General features: G+C 47.0%; 2 protein-coding genes across 5 annotated transcripts in view; one reads left to right on the top strand and one right to left on the bottom strand.

The window, feature by feature from the left end:
* Nucleotides 1-241: 241 nt before the first annotated feature.
* Nucleotides 242-23,355, bottom strand: SURF4 (surfeit 4). Its single transcript, XM_030207718.1, has 6 exons — nt 23,003-23,355; nt 6,679-6,865; nt 6,381-6,457; nt 5,390-5,433; nt 1,998-2,184; nt 242-1,776 (listed from the first exon to the last, which is right to left on the bottom strand). The coding sequence occupies exons 1-6, from the start codon at nt 23,048-23,050 to the stop codon at nt 1,510-1,512; spliced, it is 810 nt and encodes a 269-aa protein (XP_030063578.1). The 5' UTR covers nt 23,051-23,355; the 3' UTR covers nt 242-1,509.
* Nucleotides 23,356-23,753: 398 nt separating this feature from the next.
* STKLD1 (serine/threonine kinase like domain containing 1) overlaps nt 23,754-26,717 on the top strand; it is a 57,447-nt gene continuing 54,483 nt past the window's right edge. For all 4 annotated transcript variants that reach the window (XM_030207717.1, XM_030207716.1, XM_030207715.1 and 1 more), the window contains exons 1-2: nt 23,754-23,805; nt 25,133-25,243. In XM_030207717.1, the coding sequence (XP_030063577.1) occupies nt 23,791-23,805; nt 25,133-25,243 (126 nt within the window). In that variant the 5' untranslated portion in view covers nt 23,754-23,790. The remainder of the gene's footprint in view (nt 23,806-25,132; nt 25,244-26,717) is intronic.

The following is a 26,717-nucleotide window of genomic DNA, read 5'->3' as shown; positions in this document are numbered from 1 at the left end:
CAAAATATTCTGCGACGTGTCTTAAAACAGAGAGAAGGTCGAGTGCTGTTAGGAAGAAGAATCTGTAACTTCCTTTGATAAGGGGACACACATCCTAAATAAAGGGTTACCATCCTTCCTAATGGCTGAGCTCTCAGACCATTTGTCCTGTCATTTCTGTAAACCTTACCACATGGTGGCAGAGGACACATTAAAAACACCTGAGATGAAAGTTTGGCACAGGGGCTTTAGTGATTTCTCACCGCTTCATTTTTGAGTTTTTTTTTTTTTTTTAATTTGACAGGAAAAAAAAAAAAGCAGTTGCAAATTTAGTGTACAATACTCTGAATACAGCTGGCTGTTAATGGCAAAGAGATCAGCCTGTAATGCCTCCTTCCCAACTCCAGTCCTGATTAAGCTTGATTTCTCTCTTAACTACATTGGCACCTGCATGTTAAAGGCAAGCCACGCACAGAGCAAATGCAAGTCAGAGTGGCATGATCCATGAGATGATGCAATTAAGGTAACAGTACACAGTGCAATTACAGAGACACATATGCAAATGTGTGGCAACATCCCTTTGGTACAAGTGATTAAACTGTGTTTAAAATCAAAAGGTAACCCATCCTCTCTTCCTTTTCAATACTTACAATATATGTTACCTCCACGAGCATGAAGGTTATAATTAGTACAGGGGTGAACAGTTTCCTCTTTAGCAATCCATTTTGGAGATAGAACAAGCTGTTATAGATATCCTCATGCAGAAGGTACAAAGACAAGTGCGTCTCCTCCCCATACCTCAGCTTTAAAATAAAAAAAGCTGTCCTTAAACACAGAATTGGCTTACATCCATTTTAACTTCACTACAATCCTTCTGTCTACTAAACTACTTAGTAAGTTCTTTCCATCTGGCTCAGGTAGATTTTATTTACTTTTTTTTTTTTTTTTACTAGCACTGCAAGATGTGGCCGGTTTTCTGCCTCCAGCAAAGGCTGAACTAAGTGTAACAGTGGCTCCTAAGGACTGCCAAAAGCTGCTTTGTGGCAGGATGAGAAATAATAGGAAGTGGGGACTATGGTGTTAGATGACCATATATGATAACCAAGGACAAGAAAAAGTGACCGATACAAAAAGGAAAGGGGAGGGGAGGAATCAAAAGAGGGGCTACTTACACACCCTTCCACATACGTTATTCTTTTCCTTTCTAATTTAATCAGCACTAAAGAACCTTATTCTAAAAATGAGCCTTATCACTTTTGTACAGGTAGGGCTGGGTCTGCTACAAAACCAGAAACTTTTCCCTAACTGTACCTCCCATACATATATATTTTTTAATAAAGAAAGAGAGGATAAATAAACCTAAACCTTGAAAGGCAGTATATATCAGTCAGTCTGTGGAAACTGTTTTCTGTTCCTCAGTGTGCTGATAGGGGATGAAAACGCTGGAAGATTTTTTTTGTTTGTAAAGTTGACAAAGGCCCAGTCTTAGGCATACACTTCAGTATGCACATCTGTCAAAGCCTACCACCGTTACCATTCCTTCTTCTTCTCATCCATGGAGACACCACCAGGACCCAGGGCCACCACCAGAAGGAGGCCACCGATCACAGACATGGTCTGGAAGAAGTCATACTTCAGGAAGTCGTGCATGGGCTTGTAGACTGGGATGGTCCAGAAGGCATTAAAGTAGATGTTAATGGCAAATAGCCAAATGACTAGTGTCAAGGCTGCCAGCTTGGTCTTGAAGCCAACGGCCACTAGAACTATCAAGGCTGTGCCCACGATATTCTGAAGGATCTAGGTAAAGGTTAAGAAATGTGAATCAAAAGCATGTAGAAATTAAAGCAGAATAAAATATTGATAAACCCAAGAGACCTACAGTGATAACAGGTGAAAGAAACAAGGAACATAAAAAGATTCAGATTTAGTCAAAAGAAAAGGACAACCTAACTCAAGGTTCACCCTGCTGAATACATACATAACTAGCATTACCAAACCTTAGGAAGAAAGTCACTTACAGAGAACAAGCTGATGTCAAAGTGTAGCAGTGTCATGAACATGAGGATGAGCAGCACACGGCCTCCCAGCTGCATGTATTGTTTCGGGGAGCTCTCCCCCATGGTAGGCACACCAGCAAACATGCTTTTACCTTCAGATCGTGACTCGGCCAGAAGCAGTAGCAAACCACCCCCCAGGGCAAGGTTCCTTTAAGAAAAGAAGAAACAGGGTCAATCTGAGAAACATGACCAACATGAGAAAAGGCATTGAAGGTTTGTCCTACGTTTGAGAGTAAAAATCCTCAGGAAACTAATCTCCCCATTCTGAGAAACCCCAACCCTTCTCCAAACAGAGGCAGGCAGAACAAATTTCCTTCTATGTATGCTACAATACCTTTTCAAACAAAAATAATCCAAAAAGAGGGTGAAACTGAATCAGACATCAACTAAAACCATAACAGAACTAAACACTTATGTAAAAGGTCTCTGTTGAACCAGAACAGACTAATGGGTCAGAATAAGGGTTCAAGCACACACAAACACACCTTTGTCCTGTGTGCAGTGTATCTGGAACCAGAATGAAAATGGATAGGGTTACAATTTGTCCAATTTTACCCAGACGTCCTCTTTTTAAGGACACAGCCGGGCAACTGGGCGGGTTTTGCCAGCCTGCCCATTGGTCCGGATTTGCAGACGAATGGGCGGGAAGATGGGCATCCTATCCTCCCCTCCTTTACCTTAGTGTGGGTGTCCTGGTGGTCTAGTGACCTCTTCGGGGCAGGAAAGAGCGCCCTCACTGCTTGAGCTCTCAGCAGCCATTTTGAATTGGCGCCAGGAGAAAGTCTGCAGATGCGCCGGGCAGGAAGGAAGGAGGGGGCTCTTTCCTCCTGCCTCGAAGAGGTCACCACACTAAGATAAAGGAGGGGAGGGATAGTGAATGGAGTCATCTGGGTGGAAGAAGGCTGGAAATTGGGGAGGGGATCTACATGGGGGGGGGGAGAGAGGTCAAAGTGACGGGTCGGGGCAGGGCATGTGTCCTCTCTTTTTCTTTGGGCAAATACGGCAACCCTAAAAATGAAGGAGGATTTATAGTTTGGCTAGCTTACTCCATCTCAATTTGCAAACACTTATAATACACTATATATTTACATTTCGTTCAAGTGAACCAGACCTGAACCAGTTGGTCGTGTGTGCCAAACTGGATCTTTATTACTCTAAGCTGGAACTAAACCAAAATAACTTATCTTGAAATCTGATTTACTACATATCTTGATCCAGTAAAAGGAATTGTAGCCTGCAAGAAGTTCCATTTTCTCCAGGACCAGCATGGCTGGGGAGCTCTGCAGTACCTCTTCAGCACCACAGTTTGATATGAGAAAAGCAACAGGCTAAGTGGGGGCTGCTCTCTTCAGAGATCAGAATGGCTGGGTGGCACATGGCATGCCACTTTCTTGGTGCATATTTGGAATCCATGGGAGGAAAACCTCAATATGTGTCTAGGGGCATGTCAACCCTGACCTTTCCCACTTGACAGTAGCTCTGGCTTGGTATGTAATCATTTCTGTCCTTGGCCAAGTGAGATATCTGGTTGTGAAAAACAAGCAGGAGTAGAAGGGAAAATTTCAGATTAACTTCAAACTACCAAAAGCTCTTCTCCAATATATACCTCCATTTATATGGTTAGAAACGCATCTATACATATAGGTCCTTCCACCCACACTGGATCCATTAATATACAGTTAATGCTACTGCAAATCTAGCATGCAAGACCACCACTGAAAAGCTTTCCTGCCAAAAGTAGTTTGTGCCATATTCCTGCTATTTCACTGTATTTCATGGGTGTTAAGTGTAGTCTATTACTGTAATATTGTCCAGTGGTCCTGGCATGTACTAGACCACTTACATGGCTGCCTCCTATTAGACAGTCACTGATGGCCAGATGATCAGAAGCCCTGCACTGTTCCAAGCAGTGCTCTAAAAATAACACCAGAACAGAGCGAGACTATACTGCTCCTATGATCAGAGCTAATAGCATGCAAATAGAAACAAGCTAGTAGCTCTGATCATAGGGGAAAAATGCGGGAGGATTGTGCCTGAATCCTCCCACACTAGGTTGATAGGCTGGGGCTGTCAAAAGCCCAGACCTGTCAAATGAGGTGGAGGTTTCCAAGACCCCCCCAGACCTCCGCCAGCAACCACCCCAAGCTACCCCCTCAAGACAGCGACACGGGGGCTGGAGGTCTGGTGGACTTCCAGTCTTACGACACCCCTCTCAACATCAGCCCCCCCCCCCCCCGACATGAGGCATTTGCATGCTTGCAGGCCTTCCAAACCCCCCCAAAAGCAATCAAGGCCCTGGTGGCCTAGTGCCCCCCCCCCCCCACCTAAAAAAGAATCCCTGGTGGCTCAAGTGGGTTGCCACCCCAACCCCGATGCTCCCTGGTAGTCTAGCAGAGCCCTCCCCATACCTCTCTGATGGAGGGAGTAGCACACTCCCCATCCTCATCCAGCGCTGCCTTCAAAATGGTGGGCCCTGTCCTGCCCAGTGCATCCCTACCATATAAGCGAGTTTCTACCTTATATGGTAGGAAAGCCCCACCCAGCACATCCCAGGAAGCACTGGGCAGGTCACCACTGGATGAGGAGGGAATGTCCCTTATATGTTAGGGAAGCTCCGTCCAGCGCATCCCAGGATGCACTGAGCAGGGCGCCACCATTTTGAAGGCGGCACTGGATGAAGAGGGAGTGTGCTAGACCACCAAGGGGAGAGAGGAGGGCTCAGCTAGACCACCAGGGAGGATGGGGGTTGGGGTAGCAGCCCACTTGGGCCACCAAGGATTTTTTATTTTTTTTGGGGGGGGGGGGGGGGGTTGAGGGGGCCGGAGATCCACTGGACCTCAGGCCCTCATCTCGGGGGGGGGGGGGGGGGGAACTAGGCCACCAGGGCCTTGACTGCCTTTGGGGGAGGGGGGTTGGAGGGCCTGCAAGCATGCAAATACATGCTGGACAGGGCTTCCCATTCTTCTCAATGCTCTGCAAACCCTAATGCCAGTTCTGAGCTGGTGTAGGGTTTGCTGCGGGAGTAGCACCAATGTTTGGCGCGCTGCCTGCTGACATTGGGGAAGAATAGGTAATGCTCTGTTTAGAGTGCATTTGCATGCTCATTGCATTGTTACACAACCTTGTCAGCAGGCGCTACTGGCCTTTAGCACCCGCGTTTGCTTCTGATCATTGGGCATATGTGCTCCTCTGCTTACCTATCCTCTTGCTTAATTCAGGTAAAGGAATGTGTGTACAGAAGAGTCCTATTCCCTCCACATTTCTGTTCTTTATCATGCAGATATCCTGTGTACTGCATGTGTGCAAAATGTATCCTGCATTTCTTTTCAAGGGGGTGTGAACTAGCCACCTACCTCATTAAAAACTTTAGATCCCACAGAATGCTGTATGCAATGGTCTAGTAGGGAAAAGAAAATATACTTACAGATATGCAAGAGAATGAGCTGCATATATTTCAATAGCAGCAGTTATACTATTAAGGTACAGAGCAGAGTAAGCTTAGAGCTAAGAGGAACTTAGAAAGGCATGAATTCTTGATTATTATGACAGTTTTGACATATTCCACTTAGGTCAGCATTTAGCTCAATTGGTATGTAATAAATCAATTCTGTAACTTCTTGCAAGAACAAATTTGGGCCAATTATGAACTGCAGTAAATTACAGAGCTGTAGAGTTTGATCTAGACTTCTAACACCTTCAACAAATACTGTCGTTTAGCAAAAGCTGTAAACTGACACTTCCTAAAGCCTCCTATGATGGGGGATTTATGATCTCTGGGAAGGTGACGGTCTCAGGTTCATGTGGGGAAAGTGTGTGCATATGACCTACTATGTGATTTTGAGAGCAGCTTATATTGATGTTACTTCCCAGGTGAGAATGTTAAGACCAACAAGGGTTCAGGATATCCACAGTACAAATACAGGAGACATCTGCTTACTTGAGTATCTGCACTGGCTCAATGAAGGGAGTAGAATGTCAAAATATATAGTTAGTCAAAAATAAAAAAAAACTTACAACTTGTTTATTGACCTTTATTTTTATGCACCTTGGCAATTAGGCTGCATCTGGAATACGAGGCCAAGAATAAGAGAACAGTTTAAACCAGGGGTTCTCAACCCAGTCCTTAGGACACACCCATCCAGTCAGGTTGTCAAGATACTCACAATGAATATGTATAACAGAGATCTGCATGCAATTGATTTGGTCCATACAAATTTATCTCATGCATATTCACTGGGGGTATCCTCAAAACCTGATTGGCTGGGTGTGTCCTGAGCCTAAGAACCCCTATACTAAATGAATGCCCCGTACCTCTAAATATTACAAATAAACTCAGATCCTTACCTGCAAGGCGATAATGCCAAATAATGCAAAACAAGCATACTGAACAAAGTTTCGGCTCAGGATCAGTATACAGCCCCCTGAAAGATGAAACAGAGTTTCATGTTCTACATTCTGGGCAAACAGCAAGCATTCACCCTGCCTAGAGCTGCAGTAGTAGGGTCAGACATGTTGTGAAAACATGCTTGTAGAAGTCCGTGCGATGATATTGAAAGGATCGTCTCTCAAGAGCTCACTAACCATTGCACAGTTATAAACCCTTTTGTTTCAGAAGGGCCAAGCAGAATTGCAAGTCACTCACCCAGCTGCCCCACCAGGTTAAGGAACACAAAGAGGGATGCTAAGATGTAGCCACAGTTCCATGTGCTCTCAATGTAGTCCCGTTGCTCACTCCACTGGAACCACATGCGGATGCCGTCCTCCAGGAAGGTGCTGACAAGACAGAGGCGAGCCATGTGGGGGAGATACTGCTTCGTGACCCGCAGAAACTAGGTACCCAAGACAGAAAATAAGAGTTTAAGATTTACAAGGGGAGGGGAAGGGTCACAGGTTGTCAACATACATATGTCTGGTTCATTCACCCTTCTGCTACTCCTCCCTCATCCATAGCAAGCATATGATACAGCCTGTACTGTGGTATCTTCATGCCTCAAATTGTTTTACTAACCTACCTGAACTGTGTAGTACAGTTGACAACATGAACACTGGAGAACTAGCAGAATATCCTAAACAAGATCCCCATTTTCTGCTTCTCCTTTTGTAATGTCCCAAAAGCCCAAAAGGCCTAATTGATAGAACCCAGGAGACAAGACACCCTGGTAACCATCGCTGAAAAGGGTTAAGGAACACTTGTTCCAAATCTTGTACTTAATCTTCTACCAAAGTAAGTTCTGCAAAATCCAGAATGTCCTGGAACACACTGACTAGGATGTCTTTAGAAACCAAAGTTTCAATGGCCGACTTCTCGGAGGGGGCGGGCGGAGAGGAGAGAAAATGGAGAAAATGTTTTAGTGGAGCTCAGACTGGTCCTCTCTGGGCCCAGCAGAAAAGACCAAGAGGGCCCAAGGTAGCAGGCATTGCCTGAGATATAGGCACCATAGCTTTTGGACTCCACTTGGCCTGCAGGAAAATAAGGATATAGTTTCAGCACTTCTTCTAATCCTTAAACTTTCAGGACTACAAATAACAAACCACAAAACAAAACAAGGTGGAGTTCAAGATGGCTGCCGATTAAGACAGACGCGTTTGAGTGCTCCTCTGCGTTTGCCTAAAAAATTTTTTTCCCCTTACCATGCCGAAGAGGAGAGGAAGAGCTGCCGCGGCTGCTGCCTCCCAGCAGCAGAGAACTCTAACCTCTACGGGTTTAATTACACAATATGTGCAGAGGGCAGCAAGCTTGACGATTCCGTCGGAGGGAGGCCTGCAAACTCAACCCGCGACTGGAGATAGCGGAAGGAGTAATGGGCTGGAAACTACCTTGAGTCCCGACGGTAGAGAACCACCTCCCCAGCCGGTGTTTAGCAGCTCGCCGATGTCGGCCCCATTGGACCCGAATTCCGAAGTGGTAACGGGATCCTTAGGACGGGAGGCTATTCCACCTAAATCGGATGTATTTGCTGCACACACCACATTGAGATCTACTGAGGAGGGACGGGGAGCAATTGAGACGGAACTTCAACAAAAGGGTGAGCCTGCAGATACTTCATTTACTTTTTTTCAAAGAAAACCCGTGGATGTTACCTTGGACAGTCTCTGGATGTTAATAGCAGAGTTGGGTAAGGCGATATGCCCTCAAATAAAGCAAATGAAGGAAGATATAATTGTGGTTGAAGGGAAAGTGAGAGAAATGGACACTGAAATAAAATCATTGGAAACACGGGTAAATAAGGTGGAAAAAGAACTTCAACAGACACAACTAGTACAAAACAAAACAAGGTGGCCACCTCAACAGTTCAAATCCGAGGCTGATCCAGGCCTAGTTTTACCATACTGCACGCATGGAGATGTAGTCATAATGCTCATCTTACAAATTCCAGCCAATGCCAGAACCTAATGGTAGAGAATGACACGGGGAAAAACGTTTGCCCCTGTCCCCGCGGGTTCTGTCCCCATCCCCATCTGCAGAAGCCTTGAATTATGATTTTATATTTAAATCTTTTTATTAAAGTATATAAAGGAATATGCTGTGCAACTATTGTGTATAAATTACAAATAGAAAACAACAGGGAGCAGCTATAATAACCCTCCTCACCACCACCCTATACCCTTCCAACCCCAACAATAGCTGAAGGAATCCTAATCCACCCTGTTAAAAATACAATCCGTTCTGTATGCCCTAGAGGGGAGAAATATGCCCTATGAAGCACTGTTGATTTTTTAATCTGTGGATGAATAAGAAATCATCAACAATCTCAGGATTCAATCTAGCTCTCCTGTCTTCCACAATCCTTCCTTCAATAGAAGATGTTTTCTAAGAAGATACGCAGGATCCCCCATGCAAATTTTGCTAGTTGTGGCCAGCATGTTTGAATGTTTTTCCAAAAAAAATCAAAATATTGTTGTCTGCATCACTCAAACATACATAATAGTCCAGAACATTAACAGGCTTCAAAGTTTGTCCCTGTCCTCGTGGGCTCTGTCCCCGCAAGCTCTGTCTCCATCCCTGCAGTTACTGCGGGTCCCCGTCCCCGTGTCAATTCCTTACCTAATGGGTCAGAAACCTCAGCAGGGAAAGCGGGGGTAAGAGTTTCAAAGTCTTCCACCCTTTGGATTCTGAAATGTTACTGTCTTGCTGCCAAACAATCATGCTAGCTGTAGACTTCACCTAAATGTATTTACTGAACAGCTACTTCTTCAAGCGTGCTCTCTCTGGCCTCTGCCACCTATGATGAGCAGCCTTTAAAGATAAGACGATTCACAAGTGCTCAGCAACCTTGTCACAGCAACAGCCATCATTAAAAGAGCAAATCAGGCAGGCAGGCAGTCTAGAAAGCTTTACTGCTTTTCCAGGACATTAAAGCTTCAGCACAAGACTGGCAAACAGGGTTTAACAGGTATGTTAGAACAGAATACTAATAGAAGCGACTTCAGGTGGAAAGAGAAACAATCAACGATTAGTGTTTCTTGATCTGAAACAGGCATGCCTCGAATCTATAAGGCATAATGCTTTTTATTTTACTGCCACTGCTTCTTGGATAACTTGCCTCTTCACATTCGTAGTCTCTCTTCTTTTAAAGAGTTTAAGATAGCTATTAAAACATGGCTGTACAAGCGAGCGTTTGATTCTTAAGTTTTTGGGTATAGGCTCCCTCTCTCCCTTTGGCTTTGTTTCCTAGTAAGATGTTTTATTTAACAGCACCTGTGTTTCTTTTGGTAGTGGACCTGGTATGGATGAATCCTGTCCTTTGTGACACTGTAGTTCCCCTTCTGTTCTCTTCTCCCCCCCCCCCCCCCCCCCCCACCCCGATATTAGATTGTATACTGCCCAGTTCTGCATGGTGTTATAGGAAAAGTTTAAATAAATTGTAAACTGGAGGCAGATTATCAGTTACTGGCAGGAATTATGCTTATAAAAGGTGAAAAAGGTCTCTTTATACTGCATTAATTCAGTCACAAAAATTCACAACAAGGTTATGCTTGAATGCGAGCTTTTCTTCTCAACTCTACCTCTGAAAGAACTAGCAGCACGCCAAATACAATGATTTTCTGCATAAGAGAAGTTAGGAAGGGCAACCAAAACTATAAAAGATACAACAGTGCACCTATTAGGAAAGTGTAAGAGAGGTTTGGATGTTTCAACTGAGGGGAAATATGACAGAAATCTATAGAATTAGAATCAGTACGTGTACGTTGGTTGTTTACTCTTTCAAAAAGCACAAAGACTAAGGGCCATTCCATGAAGTTACTATGAATATCCTATATAATAATTCTCACCTCCAACGTTCCATGCTTGGGACCGTGGGTCCCTGGCTGCAAGTGGTCTGCGAGGCAGACACGCAGGATGTCACTGACGTCAACACAGCTGATTGCAAGGCAAGGGAGGAGTAGGGAAACACGCGCAGCGTGTTTCCCTACTCCTCCTACTGCCTCGGAATCAGCTGTCACCCCCCCCCCCCCCGCGCTATGGCCCCCTCGAAACCCACCCCCTCCCGTGAACCTGTCGATCCCCCCCCCCCGCCGGAACGCCGAAAACTGCTGCCGCTGTTGTTGTGCTACCTTCCCTTCCCGTAGGTTGTTCAATCATCTTCTTAGAAAGTTTAACTCCGTGCGTCTGACGTCAGACGCACGGAGTTAAACTTTCTAAGAAGATGATTGAACAACCTACGGGAAGGGAAGGGAAGGTAGCACAACAACGGCGGCGACGGCAGTTTTCGGCGTTCCGGGGTGGGGGGGATCGACAGGTTCGCGGGAGGGGGTGGGTTCGAGGGGGCCATAGCGCGGGGGGGGGGGGGGGATTGCCTGCCTAAAGCCCGTTTCCTTGCCTACAGAAACGGGTCTTTTTTACTAGTTTAAAATAAAGTCAGAGAAAATGCTCTGACTCCATGCATAGCTGGGTTTAAAAGAAATGTTTGGACAAGTTCCTGAAGCAAAAGTGAATAAACTTACTATGTAAACTTGGGGTAAGCACCATGGAATCTATCCACTCTTTGGGATTCTGCTGGGTTCTAGTGACCTGGCTTGGCCATTGTTCGACCCAGAATACCAGGCAGGAAAAATTACTTCTTACCTGATAATTGTCTTTCCATTAGTCCCAACAGATCAATCCAGAGACTTGTGGGTTATGTCCCTCTACCAGCAGGTGGAGATATAGCAAAACTCTCAAGTTCTCTCTATGTGCTCATGTGCAGGCAGCTTAACCAAAGCAGAGGAAAAAACAGAAATCCAAACAAGAAAAACACTCTCCTGTCTCCATGAACAGGAATATGTACCTCAACTGCAAAAGTGGGAGTGAGAAGTAATACCATCCGAGTTGTTTTGTTCATCTCTTCAACGTTTTGGGTTTCCTTTTAAGTAACAAACTAAATGATGGAACCTGTCTGGTATTAGAAACAAAACGCCAATCCCGAACGAACCCGTAGAAAAACATCATGAAGGGTGGGCCTCTGGATCGATCTGTTGGGACTAATGGAAAGAAAAGTATCAGGTAACAACTAATTTTCCTTCCATAGCATCCCACAGATCAATCTAGAGACTTGTGGAATGTAACAAAGCAGTCCTCAAGTAGGGCGGGACAGAGCCACCCCAGAAGAGAGGACCGAAATGCTGAATGCCATGTCCTGATGGGCTGCTACGTCCAATCTGTAATGCTTAGCAAAGGAATGCACCGATGACCACGTGGCGGCCCTGCAAATGTCTTCCAAGGAAACCAGGTGAAATTCGGCATGGGAAGTTGCTTGCACTCTCGTGGAGTGCGCCCGAACCTGCAAGGGAGGGGATCTACCCAAGGCTACGTAAGCCAAAATGATCGCCTCTTGCAGACGTGCCACCGTGGCCTTCAATGCCATGTCGCCTTTCTTGCACCCCCACATAACGGACAAAAAGATGATTGGAATAACAGAAGTCGTCGGTGGCTTCCAGGTAACAGATAAGTAACGCAGTGCTCGAAACTTGGAGGGATAGTCCTCCCAGCAAAAAGCCAGTAATACCAGAGCATGATTCAAATGAAAATGTGACACAACCTTGGGTACAAAAAGATGGTACCGTCTGAATGCAGACTCGCTTCTGTGAAGCGGAGAAAGGGGTCCCTGCATGACAATGCCGAGGTGATATCTACCAGGAATACCGTTTTCAATGTGGGGTCTTTCAACAATAAGCGATCCAAAGGCTTAAAGGGAGGCCGTTGCATGACCCACAAAACAAGGTTCAGATTCTAAGTTGGGACCACTGGCAACCTAGGTGGCCACAGATGGTTCACTCTCCGGAGAAAGGGAACGATCCAGGTGTACGGCTAGCAAGGAACTGTGAAGGCGGCCCAGAAACAGGCCAGAGCCGCCAACTGAACCTTCAAAGTGTTCAAGGAAAGAGGCTTCTCCAGACCTTCCTGCAGGAAGGCCACAATAACTGTCACTGAGGCAGAAGCTGCCGAGACGCTCAATGAGGAGCACCATGCTTCAAATGTGCACCAGACCCTAGCATACTCAAGCAGAAGGTAAAATTATGTATCATACCTGATAATTTTCTTTCCATTAATCATAGCTGATCAATCCATAGACTGGTGGGTTGTGTCCATCTACCAGCAGGTGGAGATAGAGAGCAAACTTTTGCCTCCCTATATGTGGTCATGTGCTGCCGGAAACTCCTCAGTATGTCGATATCAAAGCTCCATCCGCAGGACTCAGCACTTAGAGAATTACACCCACAAAGGGACACTCTGCCCAGCTCACCACCGCCGAAACGGGGGAGGGGAATTAACCCAGCTCATCCCCACACAAGTGGGGGAGGGGAATCCGTCCAGCTCATCCCCGCGGAGCGGGGGAGGGACACCACCCCGCTGATGCGGGGGGATCTGGCTTATCCTGCAACCGCAACCGCGGGAGGAGCTGACTGACCCTAACACCGCCGAAGCGGGAGGGGTACAAAGCTGCCCTACAGCCGCACGAAGCGGGAGGGAGTGCCGGCAGAATTTAAGTCTCAATCCAGCCCCGTAAAACGGAGGGGAGAGGAATGCAGCAGCTCACTGTAACACAAACTCGTCTCAACTCTTGAAGAATCCAATTGAAAAAACTTGAACACGAAGTCCTCCTGAAGTAACTGAAGACTAAACTTGAACCTAAAATTCAACCAGAATATAAACAGTACAGATATCTGGGAGGGGCTATGGATTGATCAGCTATGATTAATGGAAAGAAAATTATCAGGTATGATACATAATTTTACCTTCCATATCATCATGCTGATCAATCCATAGACTGGTGGGATGTACCGAAGCAGTACTCACCCAGGGCGGGACACTGAAATCCCTGACCTCAACACTGAAGCTCCAAACCGGGCCTCCGCCCGAGCAGCCACAGTCAAGCGGTAATGCTTGGAGAATGTATGGGCCGATGCCCAAGTTGCCGCCTTGCATATCTCTGCCAAGGAGACGGACCCGGCCTCTGCCATCGAGGCCGCCTGAGCTCTAGTGGAGTGAGCCTTCAGCTGGATAGGCGGCACCTTCCCCGCGGCCACATAAGCCACTGCAATGGCTTCCTTGACCCATCTTGCCACTGTAGGCTTAGCAGCCTGCAGACCCTTACGAGGACCTGCAAACAGGACAAACAGATGATCCGATTTCCGGAAATCATTGGTCACTTCCAAGTATCTGATGATAACTAGTCTCACATCCAGATATTTGAGAGCAGAGTATTCCGCTGGGTAGTCCTCCCTACGAAAGGAAGGGAGACAGAGCTGCTGATTCATATGGAAGCGAGAAACAATCTTGGGCAGGAAGGAAGGCACTGTGCGAATAGTCACTCCTGCCTCAGTGAACTGCAGAAAAGGCTCTCGATATGAGAGTGCCTGGAGCTCGGAAACTCTTCTGGCTGAAGTGATAGCCACCAAAAAGACTGCTTTCAACGTCAGGTCTTTCAGAGATGCCCTCGACAAGGGTTCAAAAGGCGGCTTCTGTAACGCTCTTAGCACCAGGTTGAGATTCCACGCAGGCACCACCGAGTGCAGAGGAGGGCGCAGGTGATTAACTCCCTTGAGAAAACGCACCACATCTGGCTGCGAAGCCAGGGAAGCACCCTTCAGGCGGCCCCTGAAGCAAGCCAGGGCCGCTACCTGGACTTTAAGGGAACTGAGCGACAGGCCTTTCTCCAGACCTTCTTGCAGGAATGCCAACACTGAAGAAATTGGAGCAGTGAATGGAGAAAATGAGCCTGCTTCACACCACGCTGCAAAGGTACGCCAAACCCTGGCGTAAGCAGTAGAAGTAGAGCGCTTCCTCGCTCTCAGCATAGTGGCGATGACCTTGTCTGAGAAGCCCTTCTTCCTCAGACGCTGCCGCTCAATAGCCAGGCCGTAAGACCAAAGGGGGAGGGATCCTCCATCACCACGGGACCCTGATGTAACAGACCCTGCTCCACTGGCAGCCGCAGAGGATCGTCGACTGAGAGCCTGATCAAGTCCGCATACCAGGGACGTCTGGGCCAATCCGGACCCACCAGGATTATCCGGCCTGGATGCTTTGCCACCCGGTCTAGCACCCTGCCCAACATGGGCCAGGGCGGGAACACATAGAGAAGCTCTTGTGTCGGCCACTGTTGGAGAAGAGCATCTACTCCCAGGGATCGAGGGTCCCGTCCTCTGCTGAAAAAGCGCGGCACTTGGCAATTGGCCGATGACGCCATCAGATCTAGGCTCGGCTGGCCCCAGCGCTTCGTGATGTCCAAGAACGCCTGAGCAGATAGCTGCCACTCTCCGGGATCCAAGGTATGGTGACTGAGAAAGTCCGCCTTGACATTCATGACTCCGGCAATGTGGGCCGCTGACAGCTGTTCCAGGTTCGCTTCCGCCCACTGGCATAGATTCATGGCCTCCTTGGCTAGAGGGGCGCTCTTGGTACCTCCCTGGCGGTTGACATAGGCCACAGCCGTGGCATTGTCCAACAGGACCCGTACTGGCTTCAACGCCAGTACCGGGATGAACTCCAAAAGCGCCAACCGAATGGCTCTGAGTTCCAGGAGGTTGATAGACCACTTTGCCTCTGCAGGAGACCAGAGCCCCTGCGCTGTCCTTCCCAAGCAGTGGGCTCCCCAGCTCGACAAAGAGGCGTCCGTCGTGACGACAATCCACTCCGGGGTCACCAGAGGCATTCCTGCAGACAACTTGTCTGTCTGCGTCCACCAGCTCAGCGCCTTGCGCACTGCTGGGTCCACGGGAAGGCGCACAGCATAATCCTCCGACATCGGAGTCCAGCGCTGCAGCAGAGAGAGTTGTAGTGGTCTCATATGAGCCCTGGCCCAGGGCACTACTTCCATCGTGGCCGTCATAGAGCCCAACAGCTGCACATAGTCCCAAGCCCGAAGAGGAGAGGCTACTAGGAACTGGTCCACCTGAGCCTGAAGCTTGACAATCCGATTGTCTGGCAGGAACACTCTGCCCACTTGGGTGTCGAATCGAACTCCCAGATACTCCAGGGACTGAGTTGGGCACAGCTGGCTTTTCTCCCAGTTGATGATCCACCCCAGGGAGCTCAAAAGAGCAACCACCCGGTTCACAGCTTTGCCGCACTCTGCATAAGAGGGGGCTCGGATCAACCAGTCGTCCAGATAAGGATGGACTTGTACTCCTTCCTTCCTCAGGAAGGCCGCGATGACCACCATTACTTTGGAGAAGGTCCGCGGAGCAGTAGCCAACCCGAACGGGAGGGCTCTGAACTGGAAGTGTCGGCCCAGGACTGCAAAACGCAGAAAGCGTTGATGAGGAGGACAGATGGGAATATGCAAGTACGCTTCCTTGATGTCCAAGGATGCCAGGTACTCCCCTGCCTTCACTGCCGCTATAACAGAGCGGAGAGTCTCCATGCGAAAGTGCCGAACTTTCAAGGCCCGATTGACCCCTTTGAGGTCGAGGATAGGCTGTACAGAACCTCCTTTCTTTGGTACCACAAAGTAAATGGAGTAACGCCCCTTGCCAAGCTGATTTTCTGGCACCGGAACGACCGCACCCAGGCGGATCAGATTGTCCAAGGTCTGCTGCAGTGCCACAGCTTTGACCGGAGACTTGCAGGGAGAGAGTACAAACCCGTCTCTTAAGGGTCGGCAGAACTCTAGCTTGTAGCCGTCTCTGATGACTTCCAGCACCCAAGCGTCTGAAGTTATTGTGGTCCACTCGCCCAGAAACGAGGACAGCCGTCCTCCAATCTGCACTGGGGCGTGGACCAAGGCCCCGTCATTGGATACGAGACCCTGGGGGAGGACCGGAGGGAGCACCTCCGGGACGGCGGTCTCTGCGAAAGGAATGCTGCTTGGGGGAGAAGTTCCTCTTGAAGGAAGAGGGGGCAGAGGAGCCCGACCTGCCCGGGCGATACCGACGGGCTTCCTGAAACCGTCCTCTGGAGGTACCGGGGCGAGTACTAGCCCGAGCCCTGACCTCTGGTAACTTCTTGCCCTTAGACGTGCCGAGATCGGTCACGATTTTGTCCAGCTCGACCCCAAAGAGCAGCTTGCCTTTAAAAGGCAATCTAGCCAGGCGGGATTTAGAGGCGTGGTCAGCAGACCAATGCTTCAGCCAAAGCCACCGCCGCGCAGAGATTGTCTGAGCCATGCCTTTAGCTGAGGCCCTCAAGACATCATACAGCAAGTCTGCCAAATAGGCTAAGCCCGATTCCAGGGCCGGCCAATCAGCCCTCAAGGAAGGATCCGAGGGGGAAACCCACTGCACCATAGTCAGGCACGCCCTGGCCACATAGGAGCCGCAAACTGAGGCCTGCAAACTTAAAGCAGCCGCCTCAAAGGACGACCTTAAGGCCGCCTCCAATCTTCTGTCTTGGGCGTCCTTTAGGGCCGTGCCACCTTCCACCGGCAACGCCGTTTTCTTAGTCACCGCAGTGATTAAAGAATCCACGGTAGGCCACAGATAGGCCTCACGTTCACTTTCAGGCAAAGGATAGAGGCGGGACATAGCCCGAGCCACTTTAAGGCTCGCTTCCGGGACATCCCATTGAGCCGAAATTAAGGTGTGCATGGCATCATGCACGTGGAAGGTTCTACGCGGGCGCTTCGTCCCCAGCATAATGGCAGAGCCAACAGGGGCTGAGGGAGAGACGTCCTCCGGAGAGGAAATCTTCAAAATGCCCATGGCCTGCACTAACAGGTTGGGTAAATCCTCTGAGCTAAAGAGCCGCGCTGCAGAGGGGTCATCCGCTCCATCCGAGCGGGGATCCGTCTCCTCCAAGGAATCCGCAAAGGACCGTTGGGAGAACTCAGATACGCTGCCCTCATCTACATCGGAGGAGACAAAGTCCTCCAAGGCCTGGGAATCAACCCGAGGGTGTTTACCTCCAGGGGCCTCAACCTCTTTACCAGAAGAGGGAGCAGGGGCAGCGTTTTGCATAAGGAAGGCCTGATGCAGCAGCAAAACAAACTCGGGGGAGAAACCCCCCAGACTGTGCACTTCCGCAGCCTGGGCTACAGCCCTAGACGCACCCTCAACCGGCGCTCGCAAGAGCGGGGGAGAGACATGCTGCGCATCCAAGATGGCGTCCGGCGCGACACTCCGCGAAGGAGCCGCGCGGGAAGAACGGCGCTTAACTTTAGCCGCTTTTGTGCCGTCGCCCAAATTAAGGGCGTTCATGGCATTAATGTCTCCCACCTCAAGGGCGGCCCAAGAAGAAGCCGTTCGAGCCGCGTGGCCGGCCAAGATGGCGGAGGCGAGCAGCGGGGGATGGGCGTTTATGGCGGGAAAAACCGCCACACCGGAGGAAGGACCGGGACACTCATCGGTCACAAAACTGTCACCCAACAAGGGCGAATCAGACTCTAAGACCCCCGCATCCCCTCTAGAAGCGCCCAAGCGATCAGGGGAGCGACTCTTTGCGCCCTCGCCCTCCAACGCCATAGGCCACATGGAGATCAATCGGGGAACCCCCTGCCCGCTATAAAAAGGTAAAAATTACCTGCTTTCCGCTCCGAGCTGTAATGACCTGGTGTCCCAGTGAGTAGCTGCAATAAACGTTTAAATAAACGTCGAAATAAACGCCTTTAAGGACGTTCAAATTTTTTTTTTTTTTTTTTAACGGAGCCAGCGGGAGGGGGGAGAAAAGGAGGGACCTGGCACCACCAGGTTTGCACTTGCTCAAGAAGAGCCCTCAACCCCAGGCACTCAACAAAACCTAAAAATTAGGCTTGGAGGCCTAGCCAGAGCTGCTGCTGTGTGTGACCACCACCTGCTGAGATAGAGAACATACTGAGGAGTTTCCGGCAGCACATGACCACATATAGGGAGGCAAAAGTTTGCTCTCTATCTCCACCTGCTGGTAGATGGACACAACCCACCAGTCTATGGATTGATCAGCATGATGATATGGAATGCTTCCTTGCCTGTAGCATGGTAGAAACGAATGTGTCAGGGTAACCCTTCAGTCTCAGATGTACCCTCTCAAGGGCCAGGCTGTAAGACTAAAGGGGGAGGGAACCTCCATCAGAACAGGTCCCTGAAAAATGAGTCAGCCCTGAGCAGACAGGCGCAGAGGACGATCGACCAACAAGTGGATTAGATCTGCGTACCAGGGGCACCGAGGCCATTAGATCACCCACCCTGGATGCCTCACAATAAGGCCCACTACTTGTTCCACCATTGGCCATGGAGGGAAGACAGAGTAGACCATCTACTTCCTTCGAACTGAACTCCTGTCCTCTGAAGAAGAAGCAAGGTACTTTTGCGTTGGTCCTGCTCACCATGAGAGCCATCATTGGGATCCCCCAACTCTATGATCTGCTCAAAGGGCTGCGGTGAGAGCTCCCATTCGCCCGGGTCCATCCTGTTTCGACTGAGAATGTCTGCTTGTACATTTGCAGACCCCGCAATGTGCGCTGCTGAGAGTAGGGCCAGATGCTCCTCCACCTAGAGGCAAAGGAGCAAGACCTCCTATACTAGTGGCGCGCTCCTTGTGACCCCTTGCCTGTTCATGTACGCTATCGCCATTGCATTGTCTGAAAGGACCCTTATTGGGCGACCCCGCAAGAAGCTCAAAAGCTCCCGTAACGCCAAGTTTAGGTAGATCATGGAGCGAGTTCTAGAGAGGTTTATATGTTTCTTCCAGAAAAAAATGAAATGTTCCAGGGTTTCTTCTTTCAGCTGAAGGAATGGGCATTATGGTATGGGCCACCAGATGGAGGCCAGGGTGGTTCCCAACTACATCATTTGTGTTGCCAATGGGAGAAGTACAATAATGTGAAAGAATCCCAACATGAAATGTATTATGATCAATAAACTCCCCAGAACACATCTCTAACCGCATAAAATACTTGAAGTATTCAGGGTATCCCGAAGAGCTGTATATTTATTTTAAAAGAAGCTCTCACGTCATCCACAAATTGATTATGTTACTTAACTTGGTTCTTGAACTAGATTCTGCTTGAACATTATTTTAAAAACCAGATGCAGCTGGTAAGATTTAAACAGAATACATACACTCTCTACTTACATATGTTTGAACTATCCCCTTTATTATGATACTCCTGAGAACACACAGTCGTCAGTTTGAGTGCTTTACCCACTTCTCAGATGTAATAAAGAGACTACATTCTCACTTCTGGGGAGAGCTCTGGCCACAAAATAAGTGCTGTTAAGCAGCTCTTAAAAAGGCTGTGTCCTACCATTTGAACAGACTAAATTACGGTGCAGAAGAGACTGCTTCAGTTGTCTGCTTCAAGCTGCAAATCACATCAAGGCAGACAGGATGTATATTAACAGAGATACAGCCTGACACACCATCTCACCAAAAGTGGTATTTCTGCCATGTAAGATTTCTGGGGTACAAGACAAAGTAGTGATAAATGCTACATGCTAAATAAAGCTTATTAGGATAGAGAGCTACGATATAAAATGCTAAATAAAGCTTATTAGGATAGAGAGCTACGATATAAAATGCTAGGATTACTCAGAAGAGGGCTGTGCAGATCAATGACAGTATTCTTAGGGTACAAGGCAGGACCAAGCATACAAGTGGAAGAAGTACCGTACTGAGGTAGAAAGGACAGATATTCATCAGTCCTTGCTGCTTCTTTAGCTTAATGCTTGTGATATTAGAGTTATCAAAGAGTCCAGCCTCTGACGAGGTGAAGAATATAGTAAATGACGGCAGATAAAGAACAGGAGAATTCTATTTCCACAAAACACCAATGGGTTTAGTAGGAAAAGGGAAGATAAACTAGCCATACTAGGGATGAAGGCTCCAGTAAACAGCATGCAATACAGTCTAAAACATTTCAGTGGTAATCGCGAGAGTTACTATCTACAGGTAGCATTTTGAACTCCAAGCCCACCAGTAGATGCAGGTCCGAGAGATGGTACTTATGCAACAGGTCCGAGAGATGGTACTTATGCAGCACACTGATTTCAACAGCTGCAGCAGCCCAGACACCACTTACTCCTGCCAGATTAGGAATACACCCTTAGCCTCATTAATCTGCATGATAAGATTTTGTACTCCAGCTAGAGGAACGTGCATTAGGATATGAAGGAAAATGTGACATTCCAGAAACTTGTATTGCTGGACAACAGAATTTTAAACATTTGCCCATTGATGCAGGAAAAGAAAAAAAAAAAAAAAGAAGAAAGAAAGGGACCTTCCCCCCCCCCCCCCCCCACCAAGATTGCAAGTCTCCTTTTGCTGCACATTTCTGTTTTAGAAATAAGAAATACTGCTTTATGCTCAATAGAATTGGGGAGAAGACAGATGCAGATGCAGATTAGGGACCTGAAAGTTAATTTGGTAGCTTTCTGCACCTCCCCTCAAGAGGGCATGCTTTTAAATTATAAACCACCATATACACAAGAGTTTTTAATATTTATTTGGACATAATATATCACCTTATTTGTGATACAAATCAAAGCGGTTTACAAATTAAAAATATGAGTGAAGAAAGGGACTCCAGTAAATCATAGGAAAGGCGTAGTTACACAGGAGGAGGGTCCATTCAATTGCTGATGTTAATTCCGCAGAATCCTATCTACATTATAATACTCAGATTAACTAGAGATAAATATGAAATATCTCCCATCTAGGACCCAAGTGATATCAAATATCTCCCATCTAAGACCCAAGTGATCTTCCAAAGGCAGCATTACAAAAGTGCATTTTCAAAGATGTTCTAAATTTAATATAAGAAAATTTTGAGTGTAGGGATAGAAGAAGATTGGTTCTCCCAGGCCCTTCTTGACCGCCGAAGGGTGTTATTCCCAGATATTCAATGCCAGGCCATGTCCAGGCTTCAGCATTGAATGGTTGATGCAAGGCTGGCTAATCCATAGCTGGTTAAGTCGATATTCAGAACTTAACCGGCAATGAGTTGCCGCATAAAGATAAGACTGTATTTTATGAAGTCCCATTTATGCAGTTACCCTGACCAGTTAAGTGCTGAATACTGGCACTTAACCAGCCAAGTGCTGACCCTGCACCCAAAACACCTCCAAAATCGCCAATTTTCACTAAGGCATTAGCTGATAATTTTCTGCACCTATGCCCAGTTAAATACCTGAAAGTTAGCGAATAGTCCTGAACAACTGATTTAACTGGTCAGGGGCCATTTCTAGCTGGTTAAATTGTTTTGAGTATTGACTAGATAGTAAACAACAACAACAGATAAGGCCAATATGGTTTATCTAGTCTGCTCAGAAAAGTGGCCAGGGTTGAACTTGTCACTTTGTAGGTTACAAGTGTCCAGGGCTTGTAGACCTTCTCTGGTCTGAAATCAAATCTTTGAATGTCAATGAAAAAACATACAGCAGAGATTAACAGCTCAAGAGCCAAGAAACTTAGTAGTTCGCCAGCAGACTGCAGTGCAAAGAGCAAAAGAGAGTTAGTAGGCGGGGCAGATAAATTAGAAAAAGAAAGAAAAAAAAAAGTAAATTTTTCTTATATTAGATGTCTAGCAACTCAAAAGAAATAAGCAGTATAGGTAACTAGAAAGAGCTGAAATGTGAAAGCAAAACCAGTCAAACAGCTGAAATATAACCGCAGCCAATAGTTGAAATATAGAAAAATAAAGGCAGAATTTTTGCAGCACACCAGCTGTGTGAAAATCTTTTAGCTTCATTACTGTATAAAACCTATCAGTACTCTCATCTATCAGTCTGCATTCCAGGATTTTTAATATTTTGCAACAATACCATCTCTTCACAAATGAAACACTTGAAAGGCTCAACATTACTAGTGTAGAAAGTAAAATTATAATTGCTGACGTAAAGATTTCTGGGGTACAGGAGAGAATGGTTATATAAACATTAGATTTTGCAAAGAAGTGGTGCAGGAGGGGCAAGATTTTTACAGTACCAGTGGAAGAAAGCAGACAGGTCAGGTTACCAGGATTGGTGGTGAGGTTATTGGGACAGAGGACAGTGTGAGTCACTAAAGGATGACTAGAATAAAGAGAGAAGGACTAAGGTAGAAGAAAATAGCATATGGGAGGATTATTAAAAATATAAGAAAAGTTTTGTCAAAGGCAGAGGAAGGGGATGACTGCCAGGCCCAGCAGAAGGGGATTGGGCACCGAATTTTCAGTCTTACCATCTCCCCCGCCCCAAGACATCATATTACACCAAGGGCAATTTCCAAAAGAAGCATTTTGAAAACTGTCTGCCCTTCACATGCACATAAACTCAAAGCACCATCAGTGTGCCTAGTTTTGCCTATAGTTCCGTTAGTTCTGGGCAGGGCAGTGTGTCAGGAGGCAGCTATAACGATGAGCATAGACAGCCGAGGATTCAATTCATAGAACCGTGGTGGGGGGGGGGGGGGGGGGGGGGACAGTGACAGAGAATAGGAATGCGAGAATATACCGAATGGGTTTGGGACACGTGGGCTCACTGACGGGATGGAGAGGGGGGACGAGAACTACGAGGATAGGAACGGAAGGATCTGGGGATACAGCCGCTCAGATCCTTGGTTGGGGGAGGAAGCAGAATCGGGCTCTTCCCACCTGGTCTGCGAAATCCTCCGCGGTTGCCATTAGGTCGCTATGGCCCATTTTCCGGTGCTGGCAGGCGCTCGGTTGAGGGTATGATTGTGGATCGGCAGCCGCCGGCTCAGCGCTCGCTCCACCTCCTCCTGAGTCCTGCCACTGCCACGTACGCCGAACCTTAAAGAGACAGGAACCCGGTGAGATCAACACCGAGGTTGATCAACACAATGACTATCACTTAAAAACACACAGATTACAGCAGGAAGCTAACCAAGAGGAATACTGTAGAAGAATGCTACATATTTCTGAGGACTATCAACTCTTTTTATTATGTTATTTAAGAAAGAAACAGAGGCTAGATGCCCCGCCCACTTCCGCAGGTCTGCGCTCGTTTGCTAAGCCTGAGGACGACGCATGCGCCAATGTGAGTCGCGGCCGAAAGTGAGTAAGCAGGTGGCCGCACTGCGCGAACACAGCTCCGCCCCTACACACTCCCAACCAAGGAGTTTATAAACAAGGATCAAACCGTCTTGGTTATAAACCTCTTGCTTGCTCCCAACCTGCAGTTCACACCATCCGCTTAAGCACAGACTCAGAGAATGAGTGCGCCTGCGCACCAATACAAGGGCAGCACCGCCCCCATAGGCCTTCCGGTCTGAGGTGCGCTTGCGTCGGGGCTGGGAGGCGGAATGAATGAAGTGCGCCTGCGTGCTCCGACGTTTCTATAGTAACAAAGCAAGCGAAGCAAGCGCCACTTACACGTTAGATTTCGGAGGTAGAGAGTAGGCTGGTACTACGTAAGGACCATGCAGCGGTACAAGGTATGGTCCGAGAGAGCAGCTTGCGCTGGCCAGGGGTTACCAGCAGGTTTCTAGCCTTCAGGACAGCGTGATCCAGATCTGTCTTGCTGTGCTTCATGCATTAGACTTAGGGCTGGTGCAAGGGTATTGGGCACCTAGATGAACTTTGAGCCCTTACATTCCTCTCAATTAATGTTCAAGTTACTACTACTACTATTTATCATTTCTGTAGCGCTACAAGGCATACGCAGCGCTGTACACCATGCACAAAAAGACAGTCCCTGCTCAAAGAGCTTACAATCTAGATAAGACAGACAGAACAATTAAGGGTAAGGGAATAAATAGGTGAGGTTAAAGGACAGGGCAAGTGAGTAGTGGTTAGGAGTCAAAAGCAGTGGTAAAGAGGTGGGCTTTAAGTTTGGGCTTGAAAACGGCCAAAGACAGGGCAAGACGCACAGGCTCAGGAAGTCTGTTCCAGGCATGAGGTGCAGCAAGCTGCTAGTCCCTCAACCTCCCTCCCCACATACACACGTTTTGATAATTACTTAGCAATCGTGTTTCATCCCACTACGATCATTGATTACACATTTCAACATCATACTTTTAAATATTGAAACTGTTCTGCCGATATATTTTGACTATTGTTTTGCTTTGAGTGCAGCTACTCTTTGCTGCCCTCTAGTCATGCGAATGCTTGAGCCTGCCCTACATGGAATAGTAGATCTGATTTTCATGGTGTTTCCTGAAGAAAGAAACAGGACAACAAGCCCTTGGTTACTAAGGACAAAAGCTGGACAAGGTTTGCCAGTGGTGAAAAATAATGGATCCAGTGGAGGAGTAGCTTAATGATTAATGTAGTTGGTTTGGTACCAGGGGAACTGGGTTTGATTCTCAATTGGAGCTCCTTGTGACCTTGGGCAAGTTACCTAACCCTCCATTGTTCCAGGTACAAAAAATTTAGGGCTCCTTTTACAAAGCTACACTAGTGATTCTGGCATTGCAAATGCAACGAAGCACATTCAGTTCTTATGGGCTTTGCCGCATTTGCCATGTGGAAATTGCTAGCGCAGCTTTGTAAAAGGTGCCCTTAGACTGTGAGCCCACTAGGGATAAAGAAAGTACATATATATAATATCATATGTAAACTGCCTTGGTTGCACCACAAAAAGGTGGTATTGCACATACATAGTCATATGTTCTCTATAATTAAAAAAAATACATTTTATAACAAGACAGAACAAAAACAAAAAGGAAAAAATATAAGGGAGGATTACAACATATTTAGACAAGACAAGCAAAATTAGAGAAACTACACTAGCCCGCTCTCTATACTTATCTCTCTGTGCAGGTGGTGGAACTGGAGCCGGAGCCAGTGCCAGTGCCACCTACAGCCCTTGGCAAAATGCTGATGGTGGAAGACAATCAGTTGCAAGAGACCAAAATGTTTGTGCTTAAGAAGGTGAGCTGGAACAAGTACTCCCAAAGTGCTGCTACCATTCAAAGCTTTACCCGTTTAGGTCTTAATACCTCACCCCTGAAATCTGAAGCTCTACTGGCACCTCATCAGAGCTCCAGAACACTATATACCCAAGCCTGGTGCCTCACTAGAGTACCATCTACCCAAATCTGTCACTTGACTAGAACTCTACCTGCTTACAATCCCCTGGCAGAGATCCAGGGCCCTTCCACTTCAGAAATTGTTGGGAAATACATAACACATGGTACATTCTAATAACAATTTTGATTATATTAACTTACATTGTCGTACAAGAAAGGTTAGGTTAGGGTTGGGAGAGAAGTGTGGTGTGCATTGAGTTATGCTTCTGCTTATGTTCATGTGACTACCTAGAACAAAAGGCAAATTGAGATACTAGACTTAGTGCCTCTTTTATCAAGCTGTGCAACAATGCTGACAGAGCCAAGTCAAAGTGAATGGGCTTTGTCGGCATTACCGCACTGGGAGACACTTGCACAGCTTGATAAAAGAGGACCTTAGAGCCTACAACATAAAGCTCATTCTGACAGACAGTGCTGTCTTGTGTTAGTAATTCCAGTAATAGTTACTGCCCCTCTTACAGTCTGCATGTTGCATTATGTACAGTGGTGTGCAAAAGTCTGGCCTAAGTTGTTTGCAATATGGAATTTTCATTTTTAAAATTTGTGCTTATTTAGTGTTATTCTTTGTGGCTTCCTGCGCAATGATTCTGTAATGCTATTTCAGTCATAATATTATATCTATGTTATTTGAATACTCTTTCATGCTATAATGGACATCATATTGCCACGTTTACCTCATTTATTGTATTTATGTTTATATTTGGTCATTTTACTATTGTTATGTTGTTGTAAGTTTTATGTTAAACTGGACCTGTTGTACAACGCCTTGGGTGAATCAGTTCATAAAGACGGTTAATAAATGCCAATCAATAAATAAATAATGCATGCTACAGATATGAAACAACATAAAACACAGATACTGCTCTATACATTGCAATTTCAGTATGTCTCTGCTACTATTCAGATGTTGTGTCCGTGACATTATATAATTAAAATAAATGTATTTAATTTTTTTGTAACGTGCCAAAAAAATGACCATGGGGGGGGGGGGGGGGGGGGTAGTGATGGTTAGTATTTAGTAAGTCAGCCTTTACTCTTGCAGACAGCCTTGTACCATCCTGGCATTGAATGGACCAGCTTTAGAAGATGGTGGCTGGTGACCATTTGATTCCAGGCTGCAGTGAGTGCCCCTTCAGCTCTGTTTGATGCAGGATGCTGCTTGGATAATTCCAGTGCTATTTCATTCCACAAGTTCTTGATTGGATTCAAGTCTGGTAACTGAGTTACCCAGTCGAGGGTAGAGATTTTCTTGGATTTTTTTCCAGTCAGCAACTGCTTTTGCTTGATGGCATGGGGACATTGTTGTCCTGGAATAT

This window comes from Microcaecilia unicolor, chromosome 6, assembly GCF_901765095.1.
Source record: "Microcaecilia unicolor chromosome 6, aMicUni1.1, whole genome shotgun sequence".
In the NCBI taxonomy this organism is placed as follows: domain Eukaryota; kingdom Metazoa; phylum Chordata; class Amphibia; order Gymnophiona; family Siphonopidae; genus Microcaecilia; species Microcaecilia unicolor.
Note: the sequence above shows the minus strand (reverse complement) of the source record. Positions and strands in the feature narration are given on the sequence as shown.